Raw genomic sequence first — 13287 nt, 5'->3', positions numbered from 1 at the left:
ACTTAGTATGTGGGACCCCAGACCCTTCCTCAACATGTCCGTAAAAGTTCACCTCCCTACAGGAAGTGGAACGCCCGAAACAGGAAGTAAAGTCTTACATTGTCCGATTGACACGAAACTAGATATGTGAGTTACTGGACCTTCCCTGAACATGTTTCCGGAGACGCCGTTGACCGAACAGGAAGTCGGCCATTTTAAACAGGAAGTGCCCTCTAACTTTGCCGTACGTTGTCCGATCTGCACAAAACCTTATATGTGACACCAGGGACCTGTCCTGAGCATGTCCGTAAAAGGTCACCTCCCTACAGGAAGTGGAACGCCCGAAACAGGAAGTAAAGTCTTACATTGTCCGATTTGAACAAAACTTGATATGTAAGACAAGGGAACTTCCCTGAACACGTTTACGGAGACGAACAGGAAGTTGGCGATTTTAAACAGGAAGTGCCCTCTAACTTTGCCGTACGTTGTCCGATTTGCACGAAACCTTTTATGTGACACCAGGGACCTGTCCTGAGCATGTCTGCAAGAGATGACCTCCCAACAGGAAGTGGAATGCCCGAAACAGGAAGTAAACTCTAAGATTATCCGATCTGCACAAAACTTGATATGTAAGACAAGGGAAGTTCCCTGAACACGTTTACGTACACGCACTTAACCGAACAGGAAGTCTGCCATTTTAAACAGGAAGTGCCCTATAACTTTGTCATACGTTGCCCAATCCCCCTCGAAATTTGGAACGACATGCGCAGGGACGCCGCTGAAAATAACTAGTACTGAAAATAACTAGTACTGAAAATAACTAGTACCGCGCGCGGTGAATGAACGGGTGAGAGCGCGAGGCACGCGGGGAGCCGTGGCACACGGCGACCCGCGTGGGTCGGCTCGAACCCGTTCAGAACCGCGCGCGGTACTAGTTATTTTCAGTACTAGTTATTTTCATTATTCTTATTATTCCCCCAAATGAATCACCTTTTTGAGGCCTTTCCCATACCCCAAAACTCACCAATTTTTGTGACCGCATCAATCCTGGTGTAAATTTACGTCTGAAAAAGGTTTGGGGAATGTGCGTCGAAAATTGAATGTGGGAGGGGCCAATAAGTGCGGCGCCACCTGTCCAAATTCACCATGACCAACACAAATATCGCACATGCACGAAATTCGGTACACATGTGTAGTGGGTCAGGATGAAGAAAAAATTACATTATGACCATGATCCAAACCCAACAGGAAATCCGCCATCTTGGGTTGATTGGCCATTTTTTGGCGATTTTGGCGAATTCGCAGCAATGGTATTTGAACTAACTCCTCCTAGAGTTTTCGTGCGATCACCTTCAAACTTGGTGAGGTCCCTGTGGACCAGTTGAGGAGCTCACGGTATCAAAAGTTTTTTCAAATGTCGCACGGCGCACGAGATAGGGGGCGGCAAAGTTCGTGATGATTCTGATGTTTCGCATCAGAAAAAAAAAACTCTTATAACTTTGCGATGGAAGGTCCGATCCGAACCAAACTTGCTATGATTGATGATGGGCCATGGCTGAAGACGTCTATGAAAAAACGGTGAAGTTTGAAAACAGCGCCTCCTTGTGGTGAAAGAAAATACACAAAAAAAAAGTTTTTTTACGATTTCGGGAATAACTTTTACACAGATAATCGTACCGCACTCAAAATTGGTGACAACAGTCAAAACACATGGTAGATGATGCGTGATCAATATGACGACAAATCGTTTAACGGTGTTGCCATGGCAACGACGCAAAGTCGGATTTTTGGGACAAAAAATCAAACTGCTACAACTTTGTGAATCCTGGTCCGATCTGAACCAAACTTGCTAGGATTGATGATAGTCCGGCCCTAAAGACGTCTATATGAAAATATTAAATTTCGAAAACAGCGCCCCCTGGTGACAGCAGACAATATGACAGCTTGTATTTCAATTATCTCCTCCTAGAGCTTTTGTGCAATCACCTTCAAACTTGGTGAGATCAATGTGGACGAGTTGAGCATCAAAAGTTATCAAAAGCTTCTTAAAATATTGTATGGCGTACGAGATAGGGGGCGCCAAAATTGGAGATAATAATAATTTTTCATAACAGACAATGAAACTCTTATAACTTCGCGATGGAAGGTCTGATCCCAACCAAACTTGCTATAGTTGATGATGGTTAGTTGCTGAAGACGACTGTGTTGCTGAAACGGTACATTTTGAAAACAGCGCCTCCTGGTGGTGGTAGAAAATTCTAAAAAAACAAACTGTTACAATTTTGCCAATCCTGGTCCGATCTGAACCAAACTTGCAAGGATTGATGACAGTCCAGCCCTGAACACGTCTATATGAAAATATTCATTTTCAAATACAGCGCCCCCTGGTGACAGCAGACAGAATTACATTTATAGTTTTTGATGCTGCTCCAACAGGGATTGTTGTATCCACTTGAAACTTAGTATGTGGGACCCCAGACCCTTCCTCAACATGTCCGTAAAAGGTCACCTCCCTACAGGAAGTGGAACGCCCGAAACAGGAAGTAAAGTCTTACATTGTCCGATTGACACGAAACTAGATATGTGAGTTACTGGACCTTCCCTGAACATGTTTACGGAGACCCCGTTGACCGAACAGGAAGTCGGCCATTTTAAACAGGAAGTGCCCTCTAACTTTGCCGTACGTTGTCCGATCTGCACAAAACCTTATATGTGACACCAGGGACCTGTCCTGAGCATGTCCGTAAAAGGTCACCTCCCTACAGGAAGTGGAACGCCCGAAACAGGAAGTAAAGTCTTACATTGTCCGATCTGAACAAAACTTGATATGTAAGACAAGGGAACTTCCCTGAACACGTTTACGGAGACGAACAGGAAGTTGGCGATTTTAAACAGGAAGTGCCCTCTAACTTTGCCGTACGTTGTCCGATTTGCACGAAACCTTTTATGTGACACCAGGGACCTGTCCTGAGCATGTCTGTAAGAGATGACCTCCCAACAGGAAGTGGAATGCCCGAAACAGGGAGTAAACTCTAAGATTATCCGATCTGCACAAAACTTGATATGTAAGACAAGGGAAGTTCCCTGAACACGTTTACGTACACACACTTGACCGAACAGGAAGTCTGCCATTTTAAACAGGAAGTGCCCTATAACTTTGTCATACGTTGCCCGATCCCCCTCGAAATTTGGAACGACATGCGCAGGGACGCCGCTGAAAATAACTAGTACTGAAAATAACTAGTACTGAAAATAACTAGTACTGAAAATAACTAGTACTGAAAATAACTAGTACCGCGCGCGGTGAATGAACGGGTGAGAGCGCGAGGCACGCGGGGAGCCGTGGCACACGGCGACCCGCGTGGGTCGGCTCGAACCCGTTCAGAACCGCGCGCGGTACTAGTTATTTTTATTAATGGTTTACCATAGAACAGGTTGTACACAGAAACAAACAGTAAAGCAGACTGACTCAGTGAGAGGGGTAGAGTCCACACTGACAGGCATGTGGTTATGGATATACACTATGTCTCCACCTAACATGCAAATAGGAATCTGTCCTGAAGCTCAGTTACTGGCAAAACTGATTCACAAGATACAAACAGCTGAATAAACACAGAAAATACACACACACACACACACATATATATATATATATATATATACACACACACACACACACACAGAGATACTGTCACTGCCTGAAACTGCAACAATGAGGAAGTGGAGGAAACACCTTTGCTAGCACTTTATTCTAAGCATTGTAAGGCTCCCACACTGTAAGCTGACAGACGGACACAGCAGAGGTTGGTGTGGTACGTTACCATGTGGTTGACAGTGTCTGCTCAACACTGAGGCCCCTTGCTCACAATATTCAGCCACTGTTACAGAGTAATCCATGAGCTCAACAAGCTGCAGGGGAACTGACAGTCAGCCAACAAATCTTCCCAGTCTTGTTATCACACTCCCTGTTTTTTTCTTCCCTCCTTCTAAACTATCCCCTCCCCTCTCTCTCTCTCTCTGTCTCTCTGTGTGTCTCTCTCTCTCTCTCTCTGTGTCTCAGCAGGTCTTTCCAGATAGTGAGTGGGCCGGTCAGACTTCCTGACATGCCAATGCTGTGCTTCAGCGACCAGTGGCGACCGCCCGTGGGGCGCCTGACTCCCTCTGGGAAAACTTGGGCTCATTTACTTTGGGATCTTATTTTGGTTCCTTTGGTCAGTCTCACAGCTGGGTGTGAAGTTTGTTTAGAGAGCTGGCCTCTAAATATCTGTGGGAACAGATAGTGAAGACTTCTTTCTTTGATTTGTATTTATTTATTTATTTATTATGTAAGCGACTCTGCAGCGGTTTAGCGTATCTGTGTGTGGGTGGGGCCCTAAATCTTCTGTTAGACTGTAAAAGCTGATATTCTAGGAAAACATGTGAGGGGCCTGATGTAATGTCAACATGCAGAAACAACATCAGAGCAGAAGCAGCTCGGAAACACTGACCCACCGTCTTTGGACACAGGTAATCTGACTAATGAGTATCATCAATACTATGCACTGATTCCATGCTAAACACAGAGAAAGAAAGCGCTGTCACACCAGCACAGCTCTGGCACAGTTCCGGGTCCTGGACCTAATTTAGAACAGAACAGTGCATTCACATCAAAAAATAATTTGGTTCAGAGCCTGGAAAGTTGGTCCCCCCCACCCCCCAGAAAAATGTTTTCCCTTGTCGAACCATCAGTGGGCATGTAAGTAAGCTGAAGACAGAAGAACATACTGAAAAAAAGACAAGAGCAAAAGAGAGCAAGAACATGCTCTTCACAGGACACACATGTTTGGTGAATGGGCGTCTCCTGAATTCCAGCTCACAGATCCTTGATGTGATCCTCCACGCTGCCCCTGCCATGTTTACTACCACTCACATTGTGCATTAAGTAACACACATGAAACTTCTGTCTAAATGGATATATATTTAAAATGAAAAACAAGAATCTTCAATAAGATCATTATGAATCTTGAGGTCATGGAATGACTGGAAAGGTACCTGTGTGTTTCACGCCACTCACTTGAAATACTAATAATCATTGTCCCCATTCACAATTATCATAATAATTGTGTTCATTTAAAAAATTATGATTAATCTTCTGGTCATCGCCAAATTAAAATACTTCAAACCTAAAGCTGTAGTAGGCAGATTTGTTTCACGTTATTGATCAATCTGAGAGATTAGCTGCTCCACTACAACTGCTCTGTATACAGGTCACTTCAGTGGAATGACACATTAGCAGATACTTTTCGTCTTGCAAATACTTGTAACTAAATAGTTTCTGTAAAAAAGCAGAAACTGACAAATGACTAACATTTATCAGTCATTTCAGGTATTTTTTAATAAGTGCGTAGGGATTTTTTTAGATGTTGAGCAAACGTTTTGTGCTGTGCCTGACGCTCAACTAATGCATTTAATCAGAAACCACTGCATGATCTTATCACTAAGCAGAGGAACAGCCTCCAGCTGTAATCACGACTGCCAATCTGTGCCTCTTCATACCGTGTGATGAAATGCTGAAGTCTTGTAAACACTTGCAAAGTAATACATGGACAGAAATGCACATGCAAACCAAGGACATGCACATAATAATGACTTATCTAGAAAATTACTTTATATAACTTAAAAATAACAACGTTACTTACTACGTTTTTTTTCTCATGGTAAAGAGACCCTGTTCATGATGGCAGTGCTAGAATGAAGGTGGCGTGGTCACAAAAACCCTTAGAAATCATGTTCAGGGGCCACAAATGTCCTGTTGCCATGGACCAAAACATTGGCATCATTTGGTCCCAGCAGAACACACAAGGCATTTAAGTGAGGTGAATGCCACACACATTTATAGCTGCTAACTAATAGCGCCAACTACGCAGATGTGGTCAACAAAAGCTGAGCGCCCTGTGTCACCTATTATAACCGTATTCTGCTCAGTGACCAAACATTCCTGCTGCGTGAGTCAGTGGGAAGCACAATGCAGCTCACACAGTGGCCACAACAAACCAGGACACAGTGTGCAGCAGCTCCAGCCTCAATCCATGAAACTAACAGCAGTGACACAGGAACTATTAAACCAATTTGCAAAATTGAGCTCAATAATTTCAGAGAGTTTATTACAGTCTGAGACGTGGTGTGACAAACCAGCTTTACTTGAAAGGAGAGTTCCGTGGTAGACGGTAACTGTGTCTTCAAAGCAGGTGCAGCGCTCAGGTCGCACAGAATTATGTTCACACACCATCTCAAATTACGTTTATGGGTTTTTTTTACATAAAAACACCTGACAGGGAGTGTATTTAATTGGCATTCACTCAAAAAAATCATCAATGTTTGTAGCAAACCTTACTTTTAAAAAATATATATCTAGACCAAAGCAACAGAGGCATAAAAGATACTATGGTAACGTTGTCACTGAGATCTATAGTGTTGTAGGCACATCCATGACGTTACATTTGTCACACAAGTGATGGGGTACAAAAACAAACACCCCATATCCGTATATCTTCAAAGGAATAGCAGGACGTGCAATATTTGTTATAACTTTTTTTTCTATAAAAAAGTGACGGCCTTAATATTCAATGTGTTTTTTGTGGAGAAGATGTGAACTCGGTCTGAACAATTCATCGAAATTTATTCCAAATCTCAATACGACAACATTTCTTAAAGCCAAAATGTGAAACGACCATTTCAGGTGAAATGAAGAAAACATCTTCGTTTCTCACAGGTCTGCACAAATATCATACAGTAATCATTTTAAATATCTTAAAAATGAGTGTAATGAATAATAATGAAAAAAATGACCATTCCCCATCATTTCACAATCGCAATTTGAGCCAAAATAATCGCAATTCAATATTTATATAAAATCGGCCAGTCCTAACGTGAACACTGTGAGGAAACACCTAAAAGTGTTTTTGTGTGGCAAACCCTAACCACATCCCTTCTAGGTACACCGGATTTCCACTGATATTTTGTGACCTGAGGCAGCACTCTAGGTAATTTTTTTATCACTGCAGGGAGATAAGTCTTAAACTTAAAAAAAACATGCTTTGAATGAATACTTGAATTATTGAGCAGTTAAGTGCAACCTTGCACAGTTGTTGCTCTACCATACTGCAGCTAATATTACACAGTGGTAACAAATATAATACCAGATGATGTTTTTGTTTGTTTTTCAAGTTATTCATCAAATCAAAGTCAATTTATCGTCGACGTTTTGGAACCATTCATTAAGGCCATTAAAGAGGTTTCACTCACTTCCGTGTTAGCTTCACTTTCCCAATTAAATTTCTTATTTACAGTCTATGTGACTAATATAATCAGCAGTTCTCCAGAAGCCCCATCACAGCTCGAGGCACCAAAGAAATCTCCAAACCTCCAGCAAGTTGAATTTAAGGTGGATTTATTGTCCTACCTCAGTGTCCTACATGTGATCCTGTGAGGTTTGGTAAAAGTCCTGCTGCTGCTGCTCCCATGTGCGCTGACAGTCAGCCCGAGTGTCTGTGCCGCTCCGTGTCCCTGAGCCCACCTGTCGCTTCCTCCTCAACACAGTGTCAGGAAAACAACTCGCCTCTCACCCTGCCTCCACTGTTTGTGAGTGCACTATTGTTTACCAGGAGCTTTTCAAGTCTGCCAAGCTGTGTGTCCATCTGTGTGTAGATCAGACAACATGTGTGTGTGCGTGTGTGTGTGTGTGTGTGTGTGTGTATTGGTATGTGCAGAGGCTGGTTTGGGTGTGTATAAATAGCACACTGGGGAGGGACAGAGGCTTGCAGTGCAGCTGACTCAACACATTCTAGTTTGGGTGAGTGCTCATCACACAGTGTAGTCAGGCTGCTGGTGCTATTCAAAACATTGCAGGACTCTGTCACACCAACACACTGTAGCCCCATAATCACCAGACGTTACTGCCACGGTCAGAGAATTCACTGAAAGTAAAGTGACCTGAGGACCTGAGGATTGGTTGGCTGCTCACAGTGACGATGCATGTTCCCAGTCTTGATTGGAAAGGGTTGATACTGCTGTTTATCACCGGGCAACTAGACCGTGGTGCTGATCCCAATAACAAGTGGTCTGATAACGTTAAACTTTAAGACCTACCCTTTTCTCGTGGCGTGGTTTCATTTATTTACTTCTCTGTGTATTTAAATCTTTGTTTAATCTCTAAATACACATCGTTTTATTTAAACAACAATTTTTTTTGATCATGGTTCAGTCACATCTACATTTTTATTTTACTTCACTGGCCTATTCTCTTATGAACCATATTTATTTTATGTATTTGGTGTGTTCTTTTCATTTATACCCACTGATTTCTGTTAAAATGGTTAGTATTTTTAGTCTTTAGTCAGTGTTTCCTCATAACTATCTATTAGTATTATTATTATTATAATAAAGTCTGATTGACTGATTGATATTGATACCAGTATCAGAAATGCTTCTGCTAAAGTAAAAGATGCCTCATCAGACAGCATCACTCCAATTGCTAGTTTCACCTCCTCCTCAAATACAATATTTATTTTGTGTTGTTAATACTATAAATGAATGTCCTCTGTCATATGGAAAACATAAACATGTTCATTGGAATATCTGAAGGATGTGATGTCTGTGATAAGCTCCTGTGATAAAGTCCTCCTAAATGGCCCTGTTAAGCTGCATGAAGAGTATCTAAATGTGCGTCCACATAAAAGCCTGGATGTGTTTATACATGTCATTTTACAGTGTGCATGTTAGAAAGCTATTTATGGACACTGAGCTGTCAGCATGTTACAACATGTCCACACAGTGAAGTCATCGGTATGTGTCCTCACATGTTATCAAGACGACACCAAGCATGTGCTGGGCTCAGCCCTGTGGTGCAAGTTATACTTTAAATATAATGTTCTCACCACATATGACAGAGGAGAACATGCAAACTCCACACACAGAAAGATTCTGTTGAACTGGGCAAACCAGGAGCTGAACTGGTGACCTTCTTGCTGTGAGGTAAGAACACTAGCCACTGCACCACCTGTTGTGTGTGTTAGTTTGGGGGATTGAACATATGGTGACTGAACATTCACTGCATCTGTCCAAATAAAGTTTTATCATCCCAAACTCAGTTACACATTAATGGTCTAGTGTGTCACTTTTTGTTGAAATGATCTTTATTGTGTAGAAATTCAAGATAGAATAGTGAGTGTAAAATCACCTGATTACCCCAGAATGAGCCTTTTAGGTTTGTATCAGCTCTATGAACACCACCATGTTTTTACAGTAGCCCACAATGAACAGACAGTTTTGATGCTAACTGTAGGCTACATAGTTTCTCCATCACACGTTGAGGGGAAGGTGAGTGATACTATCTCTTTAACTGACAACTCATTACTGAAGCAACATTTTCATCTTTGATTTCATGTCAACTATATGCTCTCCTGAACATATAGAAGTGAACAGGTCTCAGATCTGATCTCAGAGAGTCCTACTCATCACATACAAGAGTCTTCATAAGTTGACATACTGCAGCCTATCCAAAAGCATTTGCTCCACTGCTGTTTAACAATTTGGATTCATAGTGTGAACAACAGGAACATTATTATTATTATTATTTAGTGTTAGAGAATGGAGACACACTTGCTCTCCAGTCTTGTTCCTGGAATAGTACGTTTTCACTTCAGCTTTAAAGTTGACCACATGTACTTGGTCAACTTTACCAGCAGGGGTCACCAGCACGCCATACACTGGCTCACTTCATTTCACTTCAGTGTAATGGAAGGTTCACTAAGCAGCAGCAGAAAAACCCCTGCAACAAACAAGTCTGTTTTAAGATATAAGTCTGTGCAAAGGTCTTAGGTCAGGTTAGCTGTTTTAGCAATGCTATAATGACCATACAGTATAAATATTAACTTCTAAATGAACTTAATTGGAAGACAACCAGAAAATAATAATAAAGTGTGACACTGGTTATCTGTTGGTCAAACCTGTGTTTGTCCCACTACTTCATGTCTACAAATACCTGCTGTGAAATAAAGGCCTATTACACCAGTTTTGGTGTTGACATGCTTGAGTATTACATACACATGTACATATGTTAAACTCATTGACAGCTTGTTAAAATATAAGACTATCAAACTTTACAGCAGCATCATTCCAATCCAGATGCCAATGATCACAGAATTGACATAAAAACCCTCAGACTTTTGCACTGTACTGTACATAACACATCTTCTAACTTTAAGTATTGTACTAAACTAAACTAAAGAATTCTGCCTTTTATAAGTAATCTCACTTTCCATGTCAGCATGAGACACTAATAAAGCTGAAATGTAAAGCTGTCGTGAGAAATGACACTTCATTCAGTTTGAGGAAATCCCCCCCGACTGTTGGTCCACATCAGGCACCAGCTGTCAAAGCGACTAACACACTGTTAAAATATGTGTGAAGCAACTTCAATTGCTTGCTTTAAACTGCATAGGCTTAAACTCATGAGATTACGAATGCACACTGAGGGCAATGAGCATCATATGAAACTAATCTGTAACTAATTACTAGACTATTTTATCATTTCTATCACGTAGGACACACTTCACTGACACTCAACAATGAAGTACAGTCAAAATAACTGCATGATTGTTAATGTTAACTTGCAAATCCTAACTTAATCACACACCTTTTTTAATACTCGTATCAACATGAGAGTGAATAAATATGGTTGCTTTATACAAATAGGTTCATTGCTCATTTATTAGTTTGGGTTCTCATTTCTTAGCGTAGAGTGTATACGGTTAAATTGATTAAAGTTGTGTAACATAATAATATATGTATCGCTCTAAATATAGATATTTATCACATGGGATGACCATGATTTTCATCAGTGTGTAGAGCGTACGTTAAAATTGCAAATGTTATGTACGTTAAAGCGAGCGGCCTGCATGTTTGAGTGGACGGAGGTGAGACACACTGGCATGTGTGGACCCTTCATGTGAAGACTAGAGGGTATTAGTTTGCACTGAACAACACCTGGAGCTGTACTACAGTGATGAGCCCGCACGTCTTCAGCGTCTATCACTGTCTCGATCTCGCTGGGCTCAGTTACATGAAGACTGCAGCCGCGGTACACATGTGCCACGCGGCTGCATCGTCTGTGTGAACAGCATCATATTTCTGCTCCGCTCACATCCACAGACACAAAGTGAAGATTAAATATACATCACACACAGAGAGTAAGAATATACACACATACATAAACAACACCAGTAAGTACACAACAGAAAAGCAGTGAAAGGAACTTTGAATGAACGGGCAATAGATTAAAAACTGTAATCTAATGCAGCGTCTACATCCTTCTCCTCATCCTCTCCAGATAATTGTATTCAAATGTTATTTCTGGAAAGACGTCTTTTCGGCGTAATTTGTAAAGCCTGACGTGTGCGTGACTGCTGCCTCTCGCTCTCGTGTCTCCCCACACCACCGCCAACATGTTTATGACTTTAAGAATCTTCTGATATAATTACTACATCTGCTAAAAGTGTTTTCATGTATTCAGATTCAGCCAAGAAACCAAGGCCTTGTTTACTGTAGACTGCAGCCCAAATCAGATTTTTAAGCACATTATGCCAGTGTGGACAGATTAAAAAAAAAAACAACTAACAATAACAGCGACAACATAGATCTAAAGAGGCAGAAGTTAATTGGAAGCGCGTTAAATGATCGTCACAGTGGAAGAAAATTGTTTTAAAAATCAGAAGAAAGTTTGCGCCGTGGCTCCACATAACCATCTGGGACAGAAACAAGCACAGATTTCTGTCCCAGATGGCATTTTGTTTATTTTGTTGAGACTGCTTGTTTTTTTCCGGGGCGTGGCCTGTAAGTATATCTAATCCATGTGGAAGACAAGACAAGACAATGACAATATGGACACACGCAGATCAGATCTGATCACTCGCGATATATGATGTGAACAGTTGGTCATGAAGATCAGATTCTGATCGGACGCTGCAGTCTTAACAAGGCCTAAAACCACTGTGACAGGTGTCACTTTTATGAACGTCAAGATCATTATCAACTTGTCTTTGTCTATCTTCACCCATGGAGAATAGGCGAGACACCAGAACTCAAAAATAGACACAAGTGCGCCTCACATGTGCAGTTTGAACCAGGTATAACAGTCAGTTACAAGTCCCAGTGCTGTCACACTCAGTGGACACTCATGGAATGTCAAATTACTTGCTCGAAAATAAAAAAAAGTTGCACAGGTGTTTTGCCAAATCTTGGTGTTCAATGTTGCACAGGTGCTAATGTTTCCCAACGTGTGGGCCATCGCCCACTGGTGTCACTTGGAGGTATTGCAGGTCGGTCTCAGAGAAGGCTTGAGCAATAAATGTTGTTACCTCACCCCAGGGAGTGGGAGTGAAGTATTGTTTTCAGTGGCTCTGTCTGTTTGTTTGTTTGTTTGTGTTTCCACACTTGCCAATATGACCAGCAGAGGCCGCCAAAGGCTTGTTGCATGAATGGGGTGAAGTCGGCCATCTCTGATTGCCTTGTTTATTTGCTTGTGTTTCCACACTTGACCAGCAGAGGGTTGTTTGACCTGTTTTTTAAGATGACTAGAGCACATATTGTAAATGGGGACACGATATCCAGAAGCATTATGGAGTATCTGGAAACACATGATGTACTCAGAGACAACTTCTTTGTGCAACAAGAACTCAAGTTGAAGATCACAGTTCCACCTGAACAGGGACTTGAACCCTGGACCCTCAGATTAAAAGTCTGATGCTCTACCGACTGAGCTACCCAGGCTTCGAGGAAAGCTTCCTGTGGACAAATTCTAAAGAGGAAAATTGGTGACGGAAGCGTCATGAACGGGAAGTATTTAGAAATCCATCTAGGAGTTTTCGACTGGAGCAACCATCACTCAACAGAGGAGGTGGACTAAGACACCAACTATCAGCCACATACAATGCTGTCCTGAGCTCTCTTCCAAAAAGAATCAACAAGCAAACACATAACAACAACAGTGAAGTCCACAGCCACACAATAGTAGAGTCTGCCTCTCAGGTGACCCACAGAGGCTTGTTGCGTGAATGGGGTGAAGTCTGCCATCTCTGATTGTTCATTTTGTTTTATTCACATCTATTTATTTTGATAAATATTGAGATGGTGATGTGTGTGTACCTCAGCAGGGCCGTCAACAGTGAATATAACCAGTGAAGGCAAGTTAAAACAAAACAAAACAACATAAAAGTAAAGGAAACACGGGATGGTATATGTGTTGTGTGAATGTGTGGGGGGTTAGAAGAA

The 13287-nt window shown here is 41.7% G+C and overlaps 1 protein-coding gene and 1 non-coding gene across 5 annotated transcripts in view; both read right to left on the bottom strand.

The window, feature by feature from the left end:
• Nucleotides 1–13287, bottom strand: part of LOC131462654 (kinase suppressor of Ras 1-like) — a 47117-nt gene that overhangs the window by 31801 nt on the left and 2029 nt on the right. The window contains exon 1 of one of the 4 annotated variants that reach the window (XM_058634047.1): nt 7421–7708. The exons of 1 other annotated variant lie outside the window; for it this stretch is intronic. Coding sequence is in view for 2 of the 3 variants with exons in the window: in XM_058634045.1 (XP_058490028.1) it covers nt 3801–3803 (3 nt within the window). In the remaining variant the exon portion in view is untranslated. Of the gene's footprint in view, nt 1–3800; nt 3917–7420; nt 7709–13287 lie in introns of those variants that run through there. 2 more of the 4 variants (XM_058634045.1, XM_058634046.1) reach the window with 2 other exon arrangements.
• On the bottom strand, nt 12714–12786 carry trnak-uuu (transfer RNA lysine (anticodon UUU)). The gene has a single exon. It is a non-coding gene; the product is annotated as a tRNA-Lys (tRNA).

The sequence above is a fragment of the Solea solea genome, chromosome 7 (assembly GCF_958295425.1).
Source record: "Solea solea chromosome 7, fSolSol10.1, whole genome shotgun sequence".
Lineage (NCBI taxonomy): Eukaryota > Metazoa > Chordata > Actinopteri > Pleuronectiformes > Soleidae > Solea > Solea solea.
The sequence above is the reverse complement of the archived record's forward strand: the minus strand, read 5'-3'. Positions and strand labels throughout refer to the sequence as shown.